This window comes from Cucurbita maxima, unplaced genomic scaffold (genome assembly GCF_002738345.1).
Source record: "Cucurbita maxima cultivar Rimu unplaced genomic scaffold, Cmax_1.0 Cma_Scf00011, whole genome shotgun sequence".
Classification (NCBI taxonomy): domain Eukaryota; kingdom Viridiplantae; phylum Streptophyta; class Magnoliopsida; order Cucurbitales; family Cucurbitaceae; genus Cucurbita; species Cucurbita maxima.
The window spans coordinates 4,220,069-4,244,635 of NW_019272027.1; the positions used below are offsets into that span (position 1 = coordinate 4,220,069).

At 38.3% G+C, this 24,567-nt stretch overlaps 4 protein-coding genes across 13 annotated transcripts; 3 read left to right on the forward strand and 1 right to left on the reverse strand.

Annotated features, from left to right (window-relative positions):
- The first annotated feature begins 760 nt into the window (after nucleotides 1-760).
- Nucleotides 761-5,029, forward strand: LOC111486408 (cellulose synthase-like protein D4). The gene is made up of 6 exons (XM_023133526.1): nucleotides 761-1,221; nucleotides 1,306-1,695; nucleotides 1,768-2,575; nucleotides 3,162-3,910; nucleotides 3,988-4,496; nucleotides 4,569-5,029. The coding sequence occupies exons 1-6, from the start codon at nucleotides 761-763 to the stop codon at nucleotides 5,027-5,029; spliced, it is 3,378 nt and encodes a 1,125-aa protein (XP_022989294.1).
- A 941-nt stretch (nucleotides 5,030-5,970) lies between these two features.
- Nucleotides 5,971-9,988, forward strand: LOC111486421 (protein FAR1-RELATED SEQUENCE 5-like). Of its 5 annotated transcripts, none has more exons than XR_002718877.1 (4): nucleotides 5,971-8,748; nucleotides 8,972-9,436; nucleotides 9,539-9,635; nucleotides 9,939-9,988. XR_002718877.1 is itself a non-coding variant. In XM_023133556.1 (2 exons), the coding sequence occupies exons 1-2, from the start codon at nucleotides 6,550-6,552 to the stop codon at nucleotides 9,143-9,145; spliced, it is 2,373 nt and encodes a 790-aa protein (XP_022989324.1). In that variant the 5' UTR covers nucleotides 5,971-6,549; the 3' UTR covers nucleotides 9,146-9,437. The 5 variants fall into 5 exon arrangements, 1 of the variants encoding a protein (XP_022989324.1); XR_002718878.1 differs by lacking the exon at nucleotides 9,939-9,988 and adding an exon at nucleotides 9,725-9,895; XR_002718875.1 differs by lacking the exon at nucleotides 9,939-9,988 and having other exon boundaries at nucleotides 5,971-6,180; nucleotides 6,446-8,748; nucleotides 9,539-9,895.
- A 501-nt stretch (nucleotides 9,989-10,489) lies between these two features.
- Nucleotides 10,490-15,553, reverse strand: LOC111486498 (SNF1-related protein kinase regulatory subunit beta-2-like). Of its 6 annotated transcripts, none has more exons than XM_023133678.1 (6): nucleotides 15,537-15,553; nucleotides 13,971-14,149; nucleotides 13,206-13,390; nucleotides 12,936-13,098; nucleotides 12,530-12,855; nucleotides 10,490-11,007 (listed from the first exon to the last, which is right to left on the reverse strand). In XM_023133678.1, coding segments are annotated over exons 1-6 (876 nt in total). In that variant the 5' UTR covers nucleotides 15,538-15,553; the 3' UTR covers nucleotides 10,490-10,985. The 6 variants fall into 6 exon arrangements, with proteins under 6 accessions (XP_022989446.1, XP_022989448.1, XP_022989445.1 ...); XM_023133680.1 differs by lacking the exon at nucleotides 15,537-15,553 and adding an exon at nucleotides 14,778-15,295; XM_023133677.1 differs by lacking the exon at nucleotides 15,537-15,553 and adding an exon at nucleotides 14,297-14,731.
- A 6,699-nt stretch (nucleotides 15,554-22,252) lies between these two features.
- LOC111486466 (fasciclin-like arabinogalactan protein 2) lies at nucleotides 22,253-24,163 on the forward strand. The gene is made up of 2 exons (XM_023133631.1): nucleotides 22,253-22,866; nucleotides 23,208-24,163. Exons 1-2 carry the CDS (start codon nucleotides 22,345-22,347, stop codon nucleotides 23,952-23,954), a joined length of 1,269 nt encoding a protein of 422 aa, XP_022989399.1. The 5' UTR covers nucleotides 22,253-22,344; the 3' UTR covers nucleotides 23,955-24,163.
- Nucleotides 24,164-24,567: the final 404 nt, after the last annotated feature.

Consider the following 24,567-nt stretch of genomic DNA (forward strand, 5'->3'; position numbering starts at 1 on the left):
CTGGCACACCGCCCAGTGTCAGGCTCTAATACCATTTGCAACAACCCAAACCCACCATTAACATGTATTGTCCGCTTTGACCCGTTATGTAGCGTGACCAACCTCATGATTTTTAAACGCCATCTCTGAGGGAGAGATTTCTACACCCATATAAGGAATGCTTCGTCCCCTCTCCAATCAATGTGGGATCCCAAAAAATGTGGTTAAAATCCAAGATAGAATCCTTTTCAATTTTTTATATAAGGAAAAAAAAAAGATGAAATTAATTAAAAATAAACTCAATGTATAAGCCTATATGAACAATTAAAAGACATAAATAATAATAATAATTAAATTGGAAAAATAAAACATTTATTGATCCCAATTAAAAAAAAAAAAAAAACTCTATATTTACCTCCACAAACACAATCCTTAAAATCCTCAACAAAGCGTTTCTAAACTTAGCCTTGGATGAACTTGGTCTCTCTCCAACAAAATCCCCACCGTTGGATCAATCCATCAATCATTATGTCTCACTTTCAGCCATATGCTCTCTTAACTTCTTCGAACAACGCCCACCATTGATTTCAAGCTCCCTTCCTTTCTCTCACAAGCTTTGTAATTTCAAACATATTTTCCATTTCTGTTCTTCTTTCGTGAACTTTAAGGTTTCTTTCATTTGGGTCACTAAGGAAGATGGGAGCTGATGGGGTTTTTCAGAGCCTAAAAGGATGTTTTGATTGAAAACTGAGGGAATTTGAAGCTTAAACCAACATCAACAATGGCAACTTTAACCAACCAACCATCTAAGAAAGCAATTCGCAGCCCGGGCGCATCTGCGAATTCCACAAGCATTCGTGCTGCGAGTGGACAAACGGTTAAGTTTGCTCGAAGAACATCGAGCGGTCGGTATGTTAGTTTGTCGAGAGAAGATCTCGACATGTCGGGAGAGGTTTCGGGGGATTATATTAACTACACCGTGCATATTCCTCCGACACCGGATAATCAACCGATGGATTCGTCAATAGCAAGCAAAGCGGAGGAGCAATATGTCTCGAACTCGTTATTTACCGGTGGATTCAACAGCGTTACACGAGCACATCTTATGGATAAGGTGATAGATTCCGAGGTTACTCATCCTCAAATGGCCGGAGCTAAGGGATCTTCGTGTGCCATGCCGGCTTGTGATGGCAAGGTCATGAAAGACGAGCGGGGTAAAGATATCACTCCTTGTGAATGCAGGTTTGATTCTTTTTCATAACCCGTCAATTTAAGCTTTAGAATCGTTAAGTCGTATCGTTATCGTCGAACTCGATGCTCGTTCAGGTTTAGGATATGTAGGGATTGCTATCTTGATGCCTTGAAGGAAACAGGGCTTTGTCCTGGCTGCAAAGAGCCCTACAAAGTGGGAGACTATGAGGAAGATTCTAATGAGTATTCAGCATTGCAATTACATGGCCCAGACGGGTCTAAAGGTGGCTCACAAAACATGTCAATGATGAAGCTAAACCAAAGTGGTGAGTTTGACCACAACAAATGGTTGTTTGAGTCAAAGGGAACTTATGGTGTTGGTAGTGCCTATTGGACTCCCGACGACGGTTACGGTAACGGTGGCAACGACAACTTTGGTGATGGGATGATGGAGGCGATGGACAAGCCATGGAAGCCGCTTAGCCGAACGTTTCCGATCCCAGCAAGCATTATCAGTCCTTACAGGTTTGGTACATAAATGACTCGATATGTTATAGATTATCGTCAAACGTGCAAATTTTTGTTGTGTTTTTGCAGGCTATTGATATTAGTAAGACTTGTGGTGTTGGCTTTCTTTTTGCATTGGAGAGTGCAACATCCAAATGAGGATGCAATATGGCTATGGCTAATGTCTATTGTTTGTGAAATATGGTTTGCTTTCTCTTGGATTCTTGATCAAATTCCAAAGCTATGTCCCGTTAATCGCGCGACGGATCTTCAAGTCCTTTACGACAAGTTTGATGCGCCGTCTCCGTTGAATCCCACCGGTCGTTCCGACCTCCCAGGAGTCGACCTGTTTGTATCCACAGCCGACCCTGAAAAGGAACCGGTTCTCGTGACTGCCAATACCATATTATCCATCCTTGCAGTTGATTATCCAGTTGAAAAACTTGCATGTTACGTCTCTGATGACGGAGGCGCTCTCTTGACATTTGAGGCAATGGCGGAGGCTGCGAGTTTCGCAGATTTGTGGGTACCGTTTTGTCGTAAGCACGATATCGAGCCGAGAAATCCCGAAAGCTATTTTAGTTTAAAAGTGGATCCAACGAAGAACAAGAGTAGATCGGATTTTGTGAAGGATAGAAGGAAGATCAAGCGGGAGTACGACGAGTTTAAGGTGCGAACAAACGGGCTCCCCGACTCGATTAGGAGGCGATCGGAAGCTTTCAATGCAAGGGAAGAGATGAAGATGTGGAAGCTCATGAAAGAAAAGGGAGGACCAGATGCCATGGAGCCAATTAAGGTTCAAAAAGCAACATGGATGGCTGATGGTTCACATTGGCCTGGCACTTGGGTTGTCCCTACTGGCGACCATTCTAAGGGCGACCATTCCGGAATTCTTCAGGTATAGAATCTAAACTACAATGAACCGAGACCACATTCGGACGAGAGTGATCCTAAGAAAAGGATGATTGATAGCAACCTAAAACAATTGAAGTTACTGTCTATACCAACAAAGAACACATTTTGTTCGGTGGCTCAATCCTAAGAACCCTAAAGTTAATCGTGCTTCCCGAGAAAGCATGTGAGTGAGGACATAACATGTTAAAAAAAGCTCGTGTTGGTCTATAGGGATAGTCTTCACTCTCAAAAGCACTTCGTGACAAGTAGATAATATGACCATGTTGCAAGGAATGCAGGAGAACGTCGGGGTCATTAGGTGTAGAATCGTGTTTTCCGAAGAAGCATGTGAGTGAGGACAAAACATATTAAACCGCTTCATGTTAGTCTATAGGGAAAGTCTTCACTCTTAGAAATACTTCGTGACAAATAGATAACGTGACCATATTGTAAGAGATGCAGGGGAATGTCGAGGTCATTAGGTGTAAAATCCAAGCACAGGCCATTACATTTGATATGTTCGGGAATATTTGTTTCCTCTCTAAAACGTCTATCGCTCTCTCTAAACTTTCTTTCTCGCTCGTTGATAGGTGATGCTGAAACCTCCAAGCCACGACCCGTTACTAGGGAGCACAGACGAGAAGATCATAGACTTCACGGATGTCGACATTCGTCTTCCGATGTTCGTCTACGTATCTCGTGAGAAACGACCCGGGTACGATCATAACAAGAAGGCGGGTGCCATGAATGCCCTTGTAAGATCTTCAGCCGTTTTATCAAATGGTCCATTCATTCTCAACCTTGATTGTGATCATTACATCTACAATTGCAAAGCCATCAAAGAGGGAATGTGCTTCATGATGGACCGTGGTGGGGAGGACATATGTTACATTCAATTCCCTCAAAGATTTGAAGGCATTGATCCTTCAGATCGATACGCCAATCATAACACGGTCTTCTTCGATGGTAATATGAGAGCGCTCGATGGAATACAGGGTCCGGTGTACGTCGGGACGGGTTGTATGTTTAGGCGGTTTGCGCTCTACGGGTTCGACCCACCGCAACCCGATAAGATGAAACAGGCTAAAAATGATCAGCCTGAAACACAACCGTTGCAGCCAACTGACTTTGATCCTGACCTTGATGTGAATCTACTTCCCAAGCGTTTTGGAAATTCCACAATGTTGGCTGAGTCTATATTGGTTGCTGAGTTTCAAGGTCGCCCGATTGCTGATCATCCTGCGGTGAAGTATGGACGACCTCCCGGAGCCTTGAGGGTTCCACGTCAACCGCTTGACGCTGCAACGGTTGCAGAAGCTGTCTCGGTCATTTCGTGTTGGTATGAGATGCTAAATATATGTTTTAGTCTCTAATGTTTTAATTATAAGTAGCTACGTAATTTGCTTATTGTCAAAGGTACGAGGACAAAACGGAATGGGGCGACCGAGTAGGATGGATTTATGGATCAGTTACAGAGGACGTTGTCACGGGTTATCGTATGCATAACCGTGGATGGCACTCGGTGTATTGCATTACCAAGCGTGATGCGTTTCGTGGATCAGCTCCGATTAATCTCACGGATCGTCTCCATCAAGTGCTTCGATGGGCAACAGGTTCGGTCGAGATTTTTTTCTCAAGAAACAATGCTTTTCTCGCTACAAGACGCCTCAAATTACTCCAACGCCTCGCGTACCTTAACGTTGGCATCTATCCCTTCACCTCGATCTTCCTCATCGTCTATTGCTTCCTGCCGGCGCTCTCTCTTTTCTCCGGGAACTTCATCGTCCAATCACTCAATGCCACTTTCTTAATCTACCTTCTCATCATCACAATATGCTTGATCTCATTAGCCGTTCTTGAAGTCAAATGGTCAGGCATCGGATTAGAAGAATGGTGGAGAAACGAACAATTTTGGCTCATTTCAGGTCAAGAACACACAACCTTTACATCATTATCATTACCGACATTGACATTGACATGTTAAACTCTGATCACAGGCACGTCGGCTCACTTAGCGGCGGTAGTACAGGGGCTTTTGAAGGTGATAGCAGGGATCGAGATCTCGTTCACGTTAACGTCGAAGTCATCAGGGGACGAAAACGAAGACATCTACGCGGATTTGTACCTCGTTAAATGGACATCGTTAATGGTGCCACCAATTGTGATAGCGATGATGAACATCATAGCCATGGTGGTGGCATTTTCAAGGACAATATACAGCACAGTGCCACAATGGAGCAAGTTCATTGGTGGGGCATTTTTTAGCTTTTGGGTATTGGCCCATTTGTACCCATTTGCGAAGGGGCTGATGGGAAGGAGAGGAAAGACACCGACAATTGTGATAGTTTGGTCTGGTTTGATAGCCATAACGCTGTCTTTGTTGTGGATAGCCATTAGCCCACCCAAGGCAGAGGATGCTGATGCTGCCATTGGTGGAGGAGGCTTTGAGTTCCCGTAAGAGAGTGGGTTTTTTTTTTTTAAAAAAAAAATATATATATATTTAAAAAAGACAGAATTTTGAAGGGGTTTTTCTTTTAGGGGCCTGGAGTTTTGTGTATTTATGTTTGGAAGGCTCTCAATTGTGGTATGTTTGAAAACAAAGAAGAAGAAGAGGGACTGAGAAATAATTTAGATAAATTTTGAGGACTAAAGGACGTGTAAACTGAAGAAATTTTGATATATATATATATATATATACCTTCATTTTTTCTTTGTTTTATTTTAATTTTATGAAAATTATTAATATTTTATTTTCTAAATTTTCTAAATTTTTTAAAAACTTTTTAGTTTATTAGGAAAAAAATTACCATTTTAAAAAATATTCATAAATTTTTATTAAAAAGTAATGTATGAATGTGGATAGACAGCTTTCGTTTATATGTTGACTGTAGAATTTTTTTTTTTTTTTTTTTTTTACGAAGATAAAAAGTGTTATATGCGCTTTCCAAACAGGCTATATTGCTTTATCTCTCCGTCCTTCCCATCCTCTCGGGCTAGGCTCGTGTGTCCTGGGTCCGATCAAATCAACCAGCGACTGGTTTATAGAACAAGGAGTTAAGCAAGGGCTAGGAGATTGATGGAAGAACCTGGCTAAAAAGGGCTTGTGTTCAACTCTACGGGTTGGCTGACTAGAAGAGATTGCTTTTTGCGTTTTTTAGATTTTCTCTTAACAAAGTAGTATTATTAAAGTATTTTTTAGATACAATATAAAATTTATGAATATTTTTATTAATTTAGCATATATTTTTATTAATATACATAATTAAATTAAAATTAAGCTAAATTATATTGAAATTGAAATATATTTATAATAAACAAGAAAGAGTTAGTTTTGTGAAAATTGAGAGATTAAAAAGGATGATTTTGAGCAATAAATAAAATCATAGGAAAAATAAATAGAAATTCAATCTCCAATAATTTCGAATTCAATCTTTACGTTGGCGACGGCATGCGAGCATTTGAGAGAGTTGTCGGCGATTCATTGGAACGAAGTTTTTGAAGCCTTCCAAGGCTGCGCTACCGTACGAAGAATCCATTGCCAACTGTGAACTCTCAGCGCTCTTTCACCGTCTCTGGGCGATCATCCTCCAATTTCCCACTTAATCCATGGTATTTTTCCTCTTCTCTTTCCGATCCTGAAATTTCCCCGCCTCTTTCGAGTTCCCGGCAAAATTCAATTTCATTTCTAGGGTTTTTCGGCCCCGCGAACCCGAACCCCGTACTGGATTGTGCTTCGTTTTCTATTTTCTGGTTGTTGGTTGAGGAATTTCTGTGGATTGTTGGACGCTTAAATCTGAATTTATTTTTGGGTAATGGGTTTTGGTTGTTTTTGTGTTTGATTTAATGGGTATTGTGGTTTGCCTTTGAATATGAGGTGAGTTGAGTGACTGATCTCTTCTAGTTGTAACTTGTACTCACCGGGTTGGAATGGGTATTGAGTTTGCAAAGTAAGTTCTGATTGGATATTAACTGTTTCACATGGATAATGAGGTGATTGAATTTGATATTGGATTGGGGGGAGGCAGTGGGAGAGATGGAGATGACTATTCTATGGCTATGGTGCATGATTCCATGGAGGAAGAGGAAATGATTGATAGCCCTCCTTTGAGTGGTCTTGGTTGTGGTGCTGGCAGTGGTGAGATTTATCTTCCTGATGGTGATCTTTTGGATCTTGAACCTCATGAAGGAATGGAATTCGAGTCTGAAGAGGCTGCCAAGGCTTTCTATAACTCGTATGCTCGACGGGTTGGGTTTAGTACTCGTGTGAGCTCCTCCCGTCGATCTAGGCGTGATGGAGCAATTATACAGAGGCAATTTGTTTGTGCCAAAGAGGGGTTTAGGAATATGAATGAGAAACGAACCAAAGACCGAGAAATTAAGCGTCCTCGAACCGTTACAAGAGTGGGTTGCAAAGCATCTTTATCTGTGAAGATGCATGATTCTGGGAAATGGGTTGTGTCTTGTTTTGTTAGAGAGCATAACCATGATTTAGTTCCTCCTGATCAGGTGCACTGCTTAAGGTCTCATAGGCAAATATCAGGTCCAGCAAAGACCTTGATTGATACTTTACAGGCTGCTGGGATGGGACCTCGCAGGATTATGTCTGCACTCATAAAGGAGTATGGTGGAATCAGTAAAGTTGGATTTACAGAGGTCGATTGTCGAAACTATATGAGGAATAACCGCCAAAGGAGCTTAGAAGGGGACATTCAACTGTTGTTGGATTACTTAAGGCAAATGCATTCTGAAAATCCTAACTTCTTCTACGCCGTGCAGGGAGAGGAGGATCAGTGGGTAGGCAATGTCTTTTGGGCTGATCCAAAGGCTCAGATGAACTATACTTACTTTGGCGATACTGTTACATTTGACACGACCTATAGATCGAATAGATATCGTTTGCCCTTCGCTCCTTTCACCGGGGTGAATCACCATGGACAGCCAGTGTTGTTTGGTTGTGCTTTTCTAATAAATGAATCTGAAGCATCGTTTAATTGGCTATTTAGAACGTGGCTTTTAGCAATGTCTGGTCACACACCTCTGTCGATTACTACCGATCATGATGCAGTAATACAGTCAGCCATCGCACAAGTTTTCCCTGAGACCCGTCACCGTTTCTGCAAATGGCATATTTTCAAGAAATGCCAGGAGATGCTATCACATGTGTTCCTTAAACATCCAAGCTTTGAAGCTGACTTCCATAAGTGTGTAAACTTGACTGACTCCATTGAGGAATTTGAGTCCTGCTGGTTGTCACTCGTCGACAGATATGATCTCAGGGATCACGAGTGGCTTCAGACGGTTTACTCTGCTCGGAGGCAGTGGGTTCCGGTGTATTTGAGGAACACTTTTTTTGCTGAAATGTCTATTACACAACGAAGTGATAGCATGAATTCATATTTTGATGGGTATGTGAATGCTTCAACCAATTTGAGTCAGTTCTTCAAACTGTATGAAAAAGCTCTTGAGAGTCGAAATGAGAAAGAAGTAAAAGCAGATTATGATACAATGAACACTTCCCCTGTTCTAAAGACTCCATCACCAATGGAAAAACAGGTTTCTGAGCTTTACACCAGGAAGCTGTTTTCACGGTTTCAAGACGAGTTAGTTGGCACGTTAACTTTCATGGCCTCGAAGGCCGATGATAACGGGGAAGTTATAACTTATCAAGTGGCCAAATTTGGAGAGGATCATAAAGCCCACTATGTGAAGTTTAATGTCGTGGAGATGAGGGCAAATTGTAGTTGCCAGATGTTTGAGTTTTCAGGCCTTTTGTGCAGACATATCTTGGCTGTCTTCAGAGTGACCAATGTGCTTACTCTTCCATCTCATTACATATTGAAACGATGGACGAGAAATGCGAAGAGTAACGTGATATTGGAGGACCATGTGAATGATATCTATAACAACTATCTCGAATCTCATACTGTGAGATATATTACCCTACGCCACGAGGCTTTTAAATTCATCGAGGAAGGAGCAAAGACTATCGATACATATAACGTGGCGAAGGATGCCCTGCAGGAGGCTGTAAAAAGGGTTTCTCATACGCCAAGGAATAACAGTAAAATTTCTTCAATCGATGGGCGAATTAAAGCGGACCCTGCAAATGATATAAGCTATACTAATCATAGTAGTAGCACAGGTCAAGACGGGAGCTTGGGTATAAACATGTCCGAGGTACGAGTTCGCTTTCTTTGTATCTCCCGGTTCCAACTTCTTCCCTTTTTTATAATGGAATGCATTATTCAAGATTTCAAGATTGAAAAAAAGGTGGATTTCGACATCCTTTTAGTGTTTTGAAGATTTAGCATTGGATTTCGACATGACCGTGGCTGGACAATCCTTCATTCACTTGCATGATTTCATTCTTACTTTTTTTCTTTCTTGAAATTTTTGGCAGGATGATTTGGACAAGAAAATCAATGAACTGACGAACGAGTTGGAGTGTGCAAATCGAAAGTGTGAAGTGTATCGATCTAACCTTTTTTCGGTGCTGAAAGATATTGAGGATCACAAGTTGCAATTATCTATTAAAGTGCAGAACATAAAAATTAGTATGAAAGACAGCATTTGAAGCTGTAGTAGAAGTATATAGCATGTCTTTGACTCACCTCAATACCAAAACATTGTGTAACCTCGGTCCCATCGAGAAGTCGACTAGTTCGGGGGATGTAAATTTGTGTTTTTGTCGAGTAATCGAGGCTCATACATCGGTATGCAACAACTAAGATGGATGACTGCGTATCTATTTTCATTGCAAGATTTTTCTAGGCGTTCAATGGGTCGTCTTTGAACCCAGTGGTGATTCGAGTTTAATCGTCTTCTTCACCGATTCAAGTCTCCAAATCCTAATTGAAAATTACATGTAGTAGTTACTTCCCGATACCGTTCGCTTACTTTAGCTTGTTATGATTCTATTACTTGGCTCGAGTTTTTCTCGATTTCTGAATAGATGTTCATCTTGTAGGGGGAAAAAATAACTGTTTTGAAGACCGTGGTGATGTTTGTCTTATTGATGGCTAACCTTCTCAGATCAGCATCATTTTCGACATCAATATTCCGAGGTAAACAAATGTTGATATGTTTTTTTTTTGTTCCTTATGATTTGGGTAGCAAATAATGAATGGTAGGTGCCCTTGAACTGAATGTACAGGAAATTCTTTGTAGATTTGGTGGTGTTGTTGCTATGCTGATAGAGTAGTTTGTTTAGGATATGTTATTTAACTTTTATTTATCGAGTGCTCGAACTTAGTTCTTTCATCGGGCCAAAATCTCGACTTTCTTTAGGAAGAAATCATAATGAAGTTCCTATTTAGCGTTTCCATGGGTCTATGATGTATCAACCCTCTTAGATGTCCATATTACAGGACCTTCACTGTAACTTGGCGTTTGTCGTTAAGGTGATTTTTTATTCCTCGATGATTGTACTTGTGGCTTTAGAGTACTGTTCAAGATCAAAGATGAAGTTCTCCGGATAGTATGATGAGCCCCACAAAAGAACTTAGGTTCCAGTAAGTGATACTTTTACCTTGTTAAAATGGGTTGCACTCTAGTCGATGCTTGTTTTCTCACTAGTCTCATGGTGAGGTTTATTATAGTGCTCAAATTCGCTAGCTTTGTCCTCGCAACATCGAGGCAACTCTTAAATCTCTAGTAAGGTTTGTCACCATCCGAACTTTTGCCTTTTGGGAGCTATCTAATTCTTCCATACACGCCTCCATCTCTATAGAGCTAGTCGAGTTATCCCTCGCTCCAAGCTACCTGTTCTTGCTTTGTTTTCTAAAATAGTAATGGTCTCTCACGTTTTATCGTTTTGTCTATTTGGTTCTTGAGATTTTAAAATTAACATTTTAATCCTAAGTTTGGTTGCTAGAGGTATTTATCAAATCAGGCATGTATTCCCAATTTCTTGATTTGACACTCCAAATTGGTTGCATTGACTCAAATAATCAAACTCGAGCATACAGAACCAAGCACCTTGAACTGAGCATACAGCCCAAGTCTACTATTAGCAGATATTATCATTTTTGAAAATTTTCTTTCGAGCTTTCCTCAAAGTTTTAAAATACGTAGGTTAAGAAAATGTTTCCACACCTTTATAAAAAATGTTTTATTCTCCTCTCCAACTAATGTAAGAACTAAAAACCTCCACTAAAGCCTCCAAGCTCGGAAGCAAGTAGATCTCTGCCGTAACCCATGAACCAGAATCAGATCTTCTCGACACAGACCCAAATTGGATTCACCAACCAAGCTTTAGCCGCTGCAGAGAAGTAACTAATGGCGACGTGGGGTCACCGGCAAATGGGAATTGACGGAACGGAACGAAATCAACTTGTAAGCAACCAACGGAACGGAAGTTGAAGGGGAGGGACCTTCCCGTGGAGAAGTGTGGCTTCCATTCTTTGCATCTCATGTTATTTAATGGGACCTACCATTCTTTTAAAAAAAAAAAAAAAAAAAAAATATATATATATATATATAACAATAAAAAATAAAAAATGTTAAATATTTTGTTTAACATTAAAAATATTCTTATCGTTTGTATGTGTTTAAAAAATAGTGATAAAATTCTTACCGTTTAACTTTATAAAAAAAAGTTTACACAAATTCTTATTATTAATATGAGCGGAAATTGTCTGTCGACACTTTATGTATTTTTTAAGGGGTAAAGGTATTATCGGACTTTTTTTTAAAAAAAAAAATAATTTAAGAAAAGTTTAAAGGATATTTTTAAAATACTTTTGAAGTACTATCAATGATTTTCATCGAAAAGTATAGAACTTGTTGAAAATATTTTAAAATGGATATTTTTATTAATTTAGGTTGAGTTAAATGGTTGTATTTGTTTTGAATTTATGGTAATTAAGTGAGGTGTTTTAGGTTGAATTATAGATTTGGAAAGTAAAATGATAGTTTTATAAGAAGAAAAGGGAGGTAGTTGAAGAACCAATTCATCATCCATCCCCCTTCGCATCAAAGACAACACAGATTCAGCTTAGAAGAAGCAAAGAGAAGAGAAGAGAAGAGACGAGGTTTTGGGTTACTTCGTCCATTCCCCCTCACAACAAAGACAGATTCATATCTGACTCTCGCCCATTACTCCTACACACCACAGGCTGCTATCTCCACTCCCTCTTACTGTCTCAGATAGCGATGTCTCACACCATAAATCTGAAACAGATGCCTCCTTCATTCTGCCCTTTAACCCCCCCCCCCCCCCCCCCCCCCCCCCCCCCCCCCCCCCCCCCCCCCCCCCCCCCCCCCCNTCTACCGACCTAATTCCGCGCAAGAGCCAAGAACCGCTAACAGATATTGTCTTCTTTGTGTTTTCCCTTCAAGAGTTTCCTCTCAAGATTTCTAAATCGCCTCTACTAGAAAGAGGCTTCCACACCCTCAAGATTTTCAACATGTAATTAACTAAATCTATAGAGCTAAGTCGATGTAAATGCCGAGAAATTGATAGCTAAAAGCGTAATAGTCCAAGTCTACTGCTAGCCGATAGTGTCTTCTTTGGGTTTCTTCTTCAAGAGCTTCCCTTTTAGGTTTTTAAGAGAGATTTCCACACCCTTATAAGGAATGTTTCGTTCTCCGGTCTCACAAAAAGTATCCTGCTTTTTCTGCAAAAATGGTTTACTGCTAATGCTAGCTCAAGAGTATATATGTAATGACATGTTCTTCGACAATAATGATATGTTCAATGCGATGGAAAGACGACCAGAACGCATTTAAACAGATAACTGAAGGGATGGGGAAGATTTTGTAAGAGTGATACCAATTTCCAGAGTAAATAGCAATTGAATTGATATGCTCAGTGAGAAGATTAGCTGCACTAATGCTTCCTCAACCTACAGAACTTACGAGGATAGCAAGTTTTCAAGCAATATTGAGATTCATTTGCTGAATTTCAGTTTCGAAAATGAAAATGTGGATGGAATGAGTAAAGGAGTATGGACATCACCTTGCTCTTGACAAAGGCTTGAATAGAAACATAGTATAATACTTTTCATGAATCCTGTGAGAAGATCCAAGTGCTAAAAACTGATCTTGGACATTGCTCTGCAAATAGAGATGATTTAGTTCTGTATTTCGAGGCGTAACTGGCAACGGTCGACCATCAACCGAAGAAGATGGATCGTTCAAAATGGTTCCTTGCAGCTGTGGAGGTAGTTCTGGTGGAGGCCTGCCAAAATCATCTTCGTTAAAGTATTGGTTGTCGTAACTCGATGGCGGGGACGGAGGAGTTTCGAACTCGAACATACTTTCAGGCAATCCAGAAACATAGCCCTGGAAAACATAGTTCAATGGGAATTGTGTGGAGCAGCAGTAATAGCATTCTTGAGGAACACAAAATTATCAAAACTTACTGGCAAGTCTAAAATATTGTAAGCATTCCCTGAATCATTACGAAACCAAGGTAGATCTGGAGCATAAACCAACCAACCATCAACTATAAAGTGGTAGTGATAGATACCGACCGGCAGAGTTTTAACAACCACAAACTTCTCACCAATGTTCTGCAGGAGCTCTCTAACAGAAACACAGTAAATTCAACACAACCAAAGGTTGTTCAAGTTGAGATTCAAGAAAACGAAACGGAACGAGAAGGAAAAAAGCACATCATCGAAGTCGGTTACCTCGACTGCCAGTTATCCCATGATCCAGCAATGGCCACTTGATTGCCACCATGATTCCATGCGATCCTAACACGCGACCTCGTCTCATGGAAAACATTTTCAATGAATGCAGCAGCACACTGAGGCACGGATTGAAGTTGAGGCTGTAGCATCAGCCCAGGACTTGACAAGGAAACTGTAGCGTACTAGAAGTGAAGATGAATGAAAACAAAAAACTATGAGAGGGTTAATTTGTGAGTAGTGTTATTGGTGGTTCAATAAACCGAAGTAGGTACACTATTTTTGGCAGATTTCTTCTCATAAATACAAGGTCCCACTCAGTGTAGACACACTTTTTTGGCATAGTTATTAGGCAATTAATGGCGACTTTAGGTGCTCTATTTTCTTCTATACTTTCAGACAACAAACAATAATCTGCACAACCTTTTTAACAGGTTGCCTTCAAATGGAGTGAAGGAGAAAAATATATCCAATAGTTTCACAGAAAAGAATGACCCATCGTCTGTAATGTAAACAAAGCATTAACAAAAAGCTTTAAGAGAGAGACAATAATCTGCATATTCGATTACTTAACATATCAGGATGCTCAGAACAAATTCCCATAGTTTCAAAAAGAAAATGCCCCCAATTAAACAGCTCCAGAATTATTCCTTCTTTCAAAGATTCAAGGAAGTGGGTGGAATGGAGAGAGAGAGAGAGAGAGAGAGAGAGAGAGCGCATAATTATGAACTTTTTTTAAAAAAAAAAAGATACAGAAGAACAAACCTGAGGAGAGCCTATGCTTTGTGAAGAAATCTGAATTCTGGAGTCTGTAAACGTGCGAGTGTGGTGGCTGTTTTGTATTGCATCCTCTGTACAGTCCATCCTTTGGTCGTGATTCTCCTCAAACTTATGGACTCCAGAGAGGTCGTCTCTGTTCTTGCTACCCTCAGCATTGTCCATCACTGAAAAACAGAACAAGAACCAGGATATAAATAACGAAGACAACCCAAATCGTCAAAAAATGGGCCAAATGAAAAGAAAAGGAGTAACCATGAGGACATAGAGGAAAAAGACAAAACCCCACAAAAGGAGAAGATTTTTAAGCATACTTGCGTCAGTTGATCAATCCCAAAAAAATTTAGAATCTAAACCAAGAGTTGGGTGAAGGGAGGATTCTGTTAGCTCTGTATTTATGGAGTTCTGTTTTTCTCTCTTCTCTCATACTTCCCAAGGACACTTTCTCTTCCTTCTTTTCCACTTCTTTGCAGCCCAAACCCCTCTTACTGCTGTAAAACGATGAAGAGTGGTTTTTTATTCTCCAATGAATTTGGAAGATTCTTTTAGTGGATTGCTAATTGTGCTGATTTAAAAGGGAATGTTGCCTCGTCATGAACACTCTTTTTTTCTTGCCTTTGTCTGCAGGGAGTCTTTTGGAGCCTCCAACAGCCACTCCTGAACTGCCACTGCATTGAGATGTTCTCCAAATCATAGTACAAAATTACTGTTTTACCTATCTTAGCCTCACGGGTTAGCTCATAAACTTATAAAACAATTGATACACAAAGGCCGGAGATGAGATTAGAAAATTGCCAAAATTGGCTGCTAAAGACAGGAGCTGCTAGAACAAGCAAGGGTGAGCTGTTGATTAGAACTGGATGTTGCTTTCGGATAACAACTTCTTGTGCATATTTGTCAAACCTTCAAAGAGAAAATTGTAGAATTCATCTTACAAACCTTCTGATATAATAGTATATGATACTTGACCTGACCTGTAACTAGTTTGCGTAGGGAAGAAGATGTCGCCTAAGCTAACTTGTCTCTGTTGTTGTACGAAGTCAATGGAAAGACATTCCTAAAGCAAAACTGCCTCCCCATGTGATTTTTTTTCCAAATCAATCTCAGGGAAAGCCCTTCACAGATCAAAAGATTGAGATAACTTGATTAGTGATGTCCAATCACCTAATACCCTGAGAGAGACTGAAGCCGAAGGGACGCTGGATTAAGCAATAATCTTTATTCAAGTGAGTGAAGCCCTCTCAATTTGATGTGATAAATATAGGATACTTATACTTACAAAAGAGCTTCAAAATAACCCAAATGGCCAGAGCCGAATGGCATCTCGTTCTATTGTCCGTCCGTCCATCCAATCAACGATAAACAGTCAAACGTTGAGAGGAAGTTATACCAATTTTATGTTGAGTATTGTTGGGAGGAAGTCCCACCTAGATTAAATTAAGGGAATGATTATGAATTTATAGGTAAGGAATACATCTACTTTTGGTACAAGATCATTTGGAGAATCCAAAAGTAAAGCCACGAGAGCTTAACTCAAAGTGGACAATATCATACTATTGTGGAGATTAGTAATTTTCAACGTTCTGGCTTTAAACTTTTGCAATCATTTCATCCTCGGGGGAGGCAGTGCAAGAATCTAATGAAAGTGATTTTTCTCTCTCAACAATCAAGCCACCAGAGCAGAGCCAGAGTGAAAAAAATGGATAATTAGAGAGAGAAAGAGATGAGAAAACTCAAAATGAATGCAGGCCAAGTTAGGAGATAGCACGTACATTATAAACTTCTACTGCCCTCCTTGAAGTTGAGAGTTAGGTGGTTAAATGTTGATATCACCAAGTTGGAAAAGCTGACACCGCCACCCGGTGGAGCATCTACATGAGTCTGCTTCTTCTTTCCATGGCCCATCCTGACAGCAATATGCTCGATGTAGACCTTCAAAAGAGACATCTCCAGAGCTGCCATAGAAATCCTTCACTGTTTCTTCACATTCAAAGCAATTCCATTCACAAATCATCTACATTTGGTGATTAAAGGGTCCAAGCTTAATGTAACACATTTTACTAACTCAAGAACAATACAACAAACAATTGCCAATTATTGACATAAACATTTCTTTCCTTCAAGCTGTAGTTTCTATAGTGATTTTGACTGGTGGGATTCAATTCACAACTAAGAAACAACACGACTATGATTGCTGTTCGTCTTAATTCAAAAGAATCAAACCCTTTTATTATAAAGAATCAACTGATAATTGATTAGCAAATTGTATAGTGGACCCATTAAAGAAAAACTTTTTCACTTAACCATTGAGGCATTTTGTCGAACACCTGGCGGGTGGTTACGGAGAAAAAGGCAATATATTTGTATAGTTGTAGAAATGGCACCGCTTATTCAGTTCCATTTCCATTCGATCTCAGGAAAAACAAAAATGTGGTAACGATAGAAAGCTAGAGTACAGGGCACTACCTTGTTTGGTCCGTCCACTTAGCTTGGAATTTTCGATGCTTCCAGTTCCTTCTTTCGTTGGTTATATGCAATTTTGACCCTTTGCCCATTACCCCCGAGTAAGACTAAATTAATTAAAAAATATATATTCTTACTCTGAGATTCCCCATGGAGTGTGGAAGTCTTTCCATTTAAAAACTTTTGTGTGAAAACTTTGAGTGAAACCTGAAAAAAAAAAATTATAAAGAACAATATCTACCAATAACTTGATTAAGCGGTTACAAATGGTATTAAAGCAGAACTAAGCGATATGCTAGTAAGGAGACTGAGCCTCAAAGGAGGTGGACACGAGGAGGTATACTAACAAGAGGCCTCAAAGAGAGTGGATTGGGGAGTTCCACATCAATTGGAGAAGGGAACTAGTGTCAGCGAAAACGCATGTAACGCCACAGATTCACTACAACTTTGGGCTTTCCCTTTCGAGCTTCCCCTCAAGGCTTTAAAACCCGTATGCTAGGGTAAGGGTTCCACACCCTTATAAATGGTGTTTTGTTCTCCCCCAACCAACGTGGGACATCACAATCCACCCTCCTTCGAGGCCCAACGTTCTTGTTCGCACTCGTTCCTTTCTCCAATCGATGTGGGATCATGGGACATTACAATCCACCCCCTTCGAGGCCCAGCGTCCTCGCTAGCACTCATTTCTTTCTCCAATCGATGTGGGACCGCCACCAAATTCACTTCCCTACAGGGCCCAGCATTCTTACTGGCACACCGTCTCGTGTCTACCCCTTTGGGGAACAGAGAGAAGTTGGCACACGTCCGATGTCTAGCTCTGATACCATTTGTAACGGCACAAATTCACCGCTAGCAGATATTGTTCTCTTTAGGCTCTCCCTCAAGACTTTAACACGTGTCTACTAGTAGAAGGTTTCCACCCCCTTATAAATGGTGTTTTGTTCTCCTCTCGAACCAATGTGAGAACATCACTATGCATGGCCCCGTAGGAGGTGGATTGTGAAATCACACATCGATGTGGAAGAAAACGAGAGAGTGGTTTGTAAGATCTCACATCAATTAAAAACAACAAAACTAAAGAATTACACTTAAAAAAAATATCTTAAATTAAAAAAAATTAAAAAAAAATGTAATTATTTGTTTATTTATTAATATTGAAGAAATAGCAATCTACCCACCCAAAATCTTCCAAAACAAAACCAGGCTCAAAAGCCCAACTTGGTGTTAGGCCCACAAACTAACAATAAATAAGAATATAATTAAAGGCATTTAAAATAATATAATATATTAATACTTATGGTGAGGACATGCGACTTTCCCATAAAAACAAACATGAAAAATGAACAATAATGTCGACTAAATTGTAAAGTATTAACAACTTTTGTAGTAGTCTCGTGTCAACTTGAGTATAATTTAATTATTTAAAACATAAATGTAACATCTTAGGACAGAATTTAAAATTCAAATTTGTCAATACTTGTCGTTTCTATGAGTTCTTTCAGTATGTTTTGTCCTTATTCACATGTTTCCTGAAATTACTTCAAGTAAATCACGCTTAATTTTGAAGTTCCTATAACTGAGTCATTAAAAAGAACGTACACCTTGTTGGTAAAGGTAAAAAAAAATTCTTAGTTACCCTATTTTTAAAACCACTCTCATTTGAATGTAGTCTCGATTTATTTATATATCTACTCTTTACTCAGATGTCACAGTATTATTCTCGAATAAAAAATTAAATTTAAAAAAAGACACTACAAAATAAATAATAATAATAATAAATGTCAAAAAAGAAGAAGTTTGAACCAATAAGTGATTGCTATAATTATTAAGAACATTCTATCATTCATCCATTATTTAAATTATTAATGGGAAATTATCGATAAATTACATCTTTTAAACAAAGGGAAAAAATGTAAATAAAAAAAAGTAATTACTTTCATTCTCTTTGCAATTTTATTTATTTATTATTATTTAAATAAATAAACATAAAAATAAAATAAAATAAACTTTCTCAACCACTAAAGAAAGTGGGCATTAAAATATTCATTGTTTATTTGGAAATTAGAGGAAAAACATAAAAATAAAAATAAAAAACAAAACAAAAAATTCCTTTTCACGGTTAAAATGACTAAAATGCCCCTATCACTACAAATTTTGCGATTTTAATTTTAAAGAATTATTGATAAAAATATGGATAAATAATTATTTACTAATTGAAGGGTTATAGTGGTAAATTTATAAATTAATCTCGTTAAATTGTACTAAAAAAGAGCTTTAGGAAAGTAGATGAATTTGTTGTCGTCGATTATTATGAGGAAGAATAAGTGCATAAAGCTAGCCCATGTAACAAGTAAAGAGCTAACTATATTGTAGTATAGGTTATACATAAAGCAAAAGCATATTAAAATGATTGTCTTTATGTTTGGGACACTAAAATGAAACTTCGATCACATGTGGGTATCCAATCTTGTTGACGAGATGTCAAGCAGATTCTCGAACGTTAATGAGTGGCCAACACTTTTTATGTTAGAAGAATAGTCGTGGGCACCCTCTAAGGTCCTTCACGAATGATACAATCTCGACCCTATGTTAGGTTTATCGAGCTTGTTCTCAACTCCTTGATGAGCTTAGATTCTTCTATAAGTTTGATTGTTTACTTAGAAGAATAGTCACGGGCACTCTCTAAGGTTCTTCACGAATGAAACAATCTCGACCCTATGTTAGGTTTATCGAGCTTGTTCTCAACTCCTTAATGAGTTGAGATTCTTCCATAATGCACAACGATGTTTGACCGTTTACTTAGAAGAATAGTCACGGGCACTCTCTAAGGTCCTTCACGAATGAAACAACTCGACCCTTTATTAGTGCCTAAATCCACCACTAGAAAATATTGTCCATTTTGACTCGTTATGTATCGTTATCAGCCTTCGAATTTTAAAATGCGTCTACTAAGTAGAGGTTTCCATACCCTTATAAAAAATGTTTTGTTTCTCTCTCCAACCAATGTGGGATCTTACAGTTAAGTTTATCGAGCTTGTTCTCAGCTCCTTAATGTGGTTAGATTCTTCTAAACACAAGACAACATTTTGCATTATGTGCGTAGATTCTTCTATAACTTCGATCTTCTACGTTAGAAGAAGGCGCTCTCTAAGGTCATTCGTGATTGAAACAACCTCGACCCTATGCTCGGTTTAGTTGACTTGTTCTTAGCTCCTTTAGTGTACTTAAATTCTTCTACGTCACACGACAATGTTACCATCGACAAAGGTCTAAATCATTACTTTCTCGATAACTAAACTATTTTTAACCTAATTTTTAATAGATTCAATCCAAAAAACTATCCAAATTTTCAATAATTTGCCAATTGATCCTAATAAATTCTACTTTTTAGCTCGTGCGTTGTTAAAGTTAGAAGGATATTTGGATTTGATAATGATACTATGACAGCCACAATAATATAAAAAATAAACTTGGAAGTGAAATGACATATTTGACCCTTATGTCGAATAAAAAGGGCAAAAATAATTGGATTTATTTAAAAGAAAAAATTGGAATATATGGAGTTTAAAATAATTATAGAAAAAGCTTTTATTAATTAAATGGACAAATACGGTGTTACATGAGCCATCCTCATGCCAGGCTGGCTTTGTTGGAGTCTCTTGTCTGCCGACACTTGTGGGCCCCACTCCATCTCACTATTTTATTTATATATTTAATTAAGTTGTTATACATATAAATAGAAATAGATATTAAATAATATTTTTGTGAATTATTAAAATATTTTTAAAATATATATATTATTTATTAGGTAAATTATTTAATAACTCAAAAGTTAACACACCATCTTTTATTTATTTATTATTATTTTTTTTTTTATAAAATTACATTTGAAATATTAGTGACGATAACCCCTCCTTTGGAATCCAGCGTCTTCGTTGGCATTCATTCCTCTCTACAATGGATGTGGGACCTCACAATCCACCCCACTTCGAGTCCAGCGTCCTTCCCCCTTCGGGGCTTAGCATCCTCGTTGGAACATCGTCCAATGTCTTGCTTTAATACCATTTGTAACCGTTCAAGCCCACCATTATAAAATTGCCATTTTTGGGCTTCTCTCAAAATTTTTAAAACGCGTTTGTTAGGAAGAGATTTCCACATCCTTATAAAAAAAATGTTTCGTTTCACTCAACAACCGATATGAGATCTCACAATCCACCTCCTTCAAGGTTCAACGTCTTTGCTGACACTCGTTCATCTCTCTAATTGATATAAGATCTCGCAGTGCTATATTTTTACAGCAAATCAAATTCTCGTTACTATTTGTCTTCAATTTCGCTTCGAAAATTTTATTAATAACAGGTCGAGACGAAGTGATTTATTAGTAACGGGTCGGGATAATCTATTCTTATCCTAAAAGCAATTATTAGAACCTATCTAAAATGGGTTAAATGCTTGGAAATAGATCTAGGAGAAATCCAAATGTTCGATTTTAAAAAAAGCAAATCATTGAACCATTTATTTCTTTCTCAAAGTGGTTGGTGGCCCTTTTCTTTTGTCTCTTTTTTCTATGATTTATTATTTTATTTAATTTAAAAGCTTAAATATATAATTTTATTCCTAAAGTATATAGTGTCGGTTTAGCATGTCAGATATTGAAATTTTCATAATTAATTATTATTAGAAAATTTGGACCAATTAAAAATATTTTTAGAAGATGTACGATAAAAATTAGTTCGAAAAATATTTATAATTAATATAAAAAAAAAAACACTTAACTAATTTATTTAGAGCATGTTTCTATTTTTTAAATGTATATTAATTTTATTTCCCTAAGAATTGATGACGTGGAATTAGATGTCCGAATTTAACCAATTACGTGTATTTTTTTTTTAATTTTTTGTGTGAATTTCAACTTAATTAACAAAATATTATTATTTATAAATATTTATTTAATTCACTTAATTTTTTTTTAAAATCAAGTAAGCACGTGCAGAAGCATCTAGTGCATGACAGAAGTTTTTCAAATAATTATAAAGAAAGTCTAAGTATCTTTACTTTACTTCTACCTATTATCTAACGGTTTTTTTTTTTTTTTTTTTTGTAAGAATATTCAAATATCTTACCAAATTCATTAAAAAAAATAAATTATTATTTACTCATTTTTAAATTCATCCCGTAAATCACGGCCAAGAAACCCGAGGTTCTATTTTCGAGTAGATCTTGAAAGGAGAAGAAAAGATAGAATGAGAGCATCTATCGTTAAATCTACCCGATCTGATAGTTCCATATATTATTTTATTTTTAAAAAAATGTAGAGATTTAATAACTTATAATTATATATCTGCTATTTTAAATAATTTAAATGTGCAAAATTGAAAAAAAATTACACGATTTTATTATTTATTTTTCTAGTAAATTTGAAATAGGATTTATTGTAATTATTGTTTATAATTACCCTTTTAAAATTGCTCATTATTATTATTATTATTATATATAATATAAATAATGATTAGATGTGGATTTTTTTTAATTTTTTTTTAATTTAATAGAGGTGGAATATGAAAATTTGAATGATATTTAATTTTACGAAGTTTAAAGATTTAAAAAAAAAAAAAATATATATATATATATATATATATTTTTTTTTTTTTAATTAAATTTTTTATTGAAGTTTAAAATTTTTGGAGTCTAAATTGGTAATTTTAAACCCAATTCCATGGGCCCCACTCCAGCATGCTGAGCTGGCTCGGATGCCAAGTAGACTGTGTGGCACTCTCATTCTCTAAATCTCACCATTCTTAAAAACCTCTCAAATCCCTCACCCTCACACAACACATATCCACAGCCCAAATTTTCTCTCCCAAACACTCCATTTCTCTCCGCCGTCTCAACCACCACTATGCGGCGACCACTCTCTCTCTCCGCCGCCGTTCTGGCGCTCCCTTTCTTCCTCCTCCTCCTATTCTCCTCCACTGCTGAGGCTCACAACATTACCAGAATCCTCGCCAAACACCCCGAGTTCAGTACCTTTAACCACTACCTAACCATCACTCATCTCGCAGGCGAAATCAACCGCCGTCTCACTATCACCGTCCTCGCTCTCGACAACTCCGCCATGTCGGCGCTCCTCGACAAGCATTTCACCGTCGGCACTATCAAAAATGTGCTCTCGCTTCACGTTCTCGTCGATTACTACGGCGCCAAAAAGCTCCACCAGCTTTCTAAAGGTAGTACGCTCTCTTCTACTCTGTTTCAGGCCTCTGGTTCCGCCTTCGGCACCTCTGGTTATGTGAATATCACGAATGTAAAAGGCGGAAAGGTTGGATTTGCATCTGAAGATAATGCCGGTGAATTCAATTCGTTTTATGTCAAATCGGTTATGGAAATTCCCTACAATATCTCCATCCTGCAGATCAGCAAGGTACTCTCAATTCTTGCTCATCTTTGCTAGGGCTAGAATCTAGATTAGGGCAAAATTTCATGCCATTCTAATTAGCACGGATTTAAATCTAGAATTAATGATCCATAATGACTGTTGTGAATAGGTTTATATTGCAAAAATTAGTTAGGATTAAATCTAATTTAATCATCATTGATTTAAGATGAACTGCAGGTGCATTTATGTGACCGACAAAAGGTCATTATTGTTATGGATCGGATTTTCTTATTAGAATATATTGTTCATATTATTTTACTCCAAGAAGACGACAATTTTGTGAGTAACGAACTGCTTTTTAACGAATTGAGTAACAAATTTTGCAGGTCATAACATCCGCCGATGCAGAGGCACCGACGGCGGCGCCGCTCAGTCTAAATGTGACGGAAGTTCTGCCGAAGCAAGGCTGCAAAGCCTTCACCGATTTGTTAATCGCCACCGGCGTTGCTGAGACCTATCAGTCGAACATCGACGGCGGATTGACGGTGTTTTGCCCTACGGATACCGCACTGAACGACTTTCTTCCGAAGTACAAGAATCTGACGGCGGCTCATAAGGTATCGCTGCTGTTGTACCACGGAATGCCGGTCTACCTCTCTCTACAGATGCTCAAATCGAGCAACGGTGTCGTTAATACGCTCGCGACCCACGGCGGCAACAAGTACGATTTCAACATCAAGACCGACGGCGAGGACGTGATGGTGAAGACGAAGGTCGTGACAGCGGAGGTGACAGCGACGCTGATTGACTCAGAGCCGTTGGTGGTGTACGAGGTCGACAAGGTGCTGGAGCCGCGAGAGCTTTTCAAGGCCGTGCCCGGAGAGGAGGACGAAGAGGCTCCGGCTCCGAAAGAGGCACCGAAGAAGAAGAAGACAAAGGCGCCATCGCCTAAGGCGTCCGAGGGCGAGGGCGAGGAGGAGGAGGAGAACGCCGACTCACCAATCGGCTCCGACGAGTCCGACGACGAACCGGCGGATCAGAAATCGGACAAAGACGGGGCGTTTGGATCGGAGGGTCAGATATCGATCGTGGTGATGATGTTGAGTTTGTGGTTTGGTGTTTTGCTCGTATGATTTTTACAATAGAGGCGGCACGTGGCGCGATACTAGAGGTCCGTTATTCATAGAGCAAAATAAATGTCCACTTATATTCGGCGATTTTTATTTATCTTTTTTTTTAATTTGTCGGTGATGCTTTTTTATTTTATTTTATTTTGTTTTATTTTTTCGTGGATGGTGTACAGTCACTCTAAATATCAAATTGGGTTGTATCTTTTTTATGCGATTTGGTTTTTTTTTTTTTTTTTCCACTTTGAAAAAAAAAACTATAATTTATTTAAATTGGAATCATTGTTTAGTTTTTATTTGTTTATTTAATATCATTATTATTAATTATGTAGGAAAAATGATCTGGAATCTTAATTTTGTGTCGGTGGAATCAATCGTGAAGTAAGTCCCAACATTTTGTTATTTTTGCACCTTTTTCGTTTCAGTCCTTTTCATCTTTTTGAATTTACAAGTTTAGTGCTCCAAGTTTTATTGGATTTCACATTTAGTGACATGTCAAAAGTGTTAGTTTTGTTTATGGAGATGAAACAATTTGCCAAATGTGTCGTGTCGAAATTGCCTTTGGTTAAAAAGGTAGATAGAGCAAATGGCATACACCTCTGGTCATTCCCGACCTTTT

What these genes read in the sequence shown, in the direction of transcription:
- LOC111486408 (XM_023133526.1), top strand. Translation starts at nt 761, where the DNA reads ATGGCAACTTTAACCAACCAACCATCTAAGAAAGCAATTCGCAGCCCG. An exon ending in ACCATTCCGGAATTCTTCAG is followed by an intron (nt 2,576 to 3,161) that starts GTATAGAATCTA and finishes GCTCGTTGATAG; the next exon opens with GTGATGCTGAAACCTCCAAG. An exon ending in ACAATTTTGGCTCATTTCAG is followed by an intron (nt 4,497 to 4,568) that starts GTCAAGAACACA and finishes CTCTGATCACAG; the next exon opens with GCACGTCGGCTCACTTAGCG.
- LOC111486421 (XM_023133556.1), top strand. Translation starts at nt 6,550, where the DNA reads ATGGATAATGAGGTGATTGAATTTGATATTGGATTGGGGGGAGGCAGT. An exon ending in TGGGTATAAACATGTCCGAG is followed by an intron (nt 8,749 to 8,971) that starts GTACGAGTTCGC and finishes AATTTTTGGCAG; the next exon opens with GATGATTTGGACAAGAAAAT.
- LOC111486498 (XM_023133675.1), bottom strand. Translation starts at nt 14,294, where the DNA reads ATGCTTAAAAATCTTCTCCTTTTGTGGG. An exon ending in AAAGCATAGGCTCTCCTCAG is followed by an intron (nt 13,391 to 13,970) that starts GTTTGTTCTTCT and finishes CTTCACTTCTAG; the next exon opens with TACGCTACAGTTTCCTTGTC. An exon ending in ACAATATTTTAGACTTGCCA is followed by an intron (nt 12,856 to 12,935) that starts GTAAGTTTTGAT and finishes TATGTTTTCCAG; the next exon opens with GGCTATGTTTCTGGATTGCC.
- LOC111486466 (XM_023133631.1), top strand. Translation starts at nt 22,345, where the DNA reads ATGCGGCGACCACTCTCTCTCTCCGCCGCCGTTCTGGCGCTCCCTTTC. An exon ending in CCATCCTGCAGATCAGCAAG is followed by an intron (nt 22,867 to 23,207) that starts GTACTCTCAATT and finishes CAAATTTTGCAG; the next exon opens with GTCATAACATCCGCCGATGC.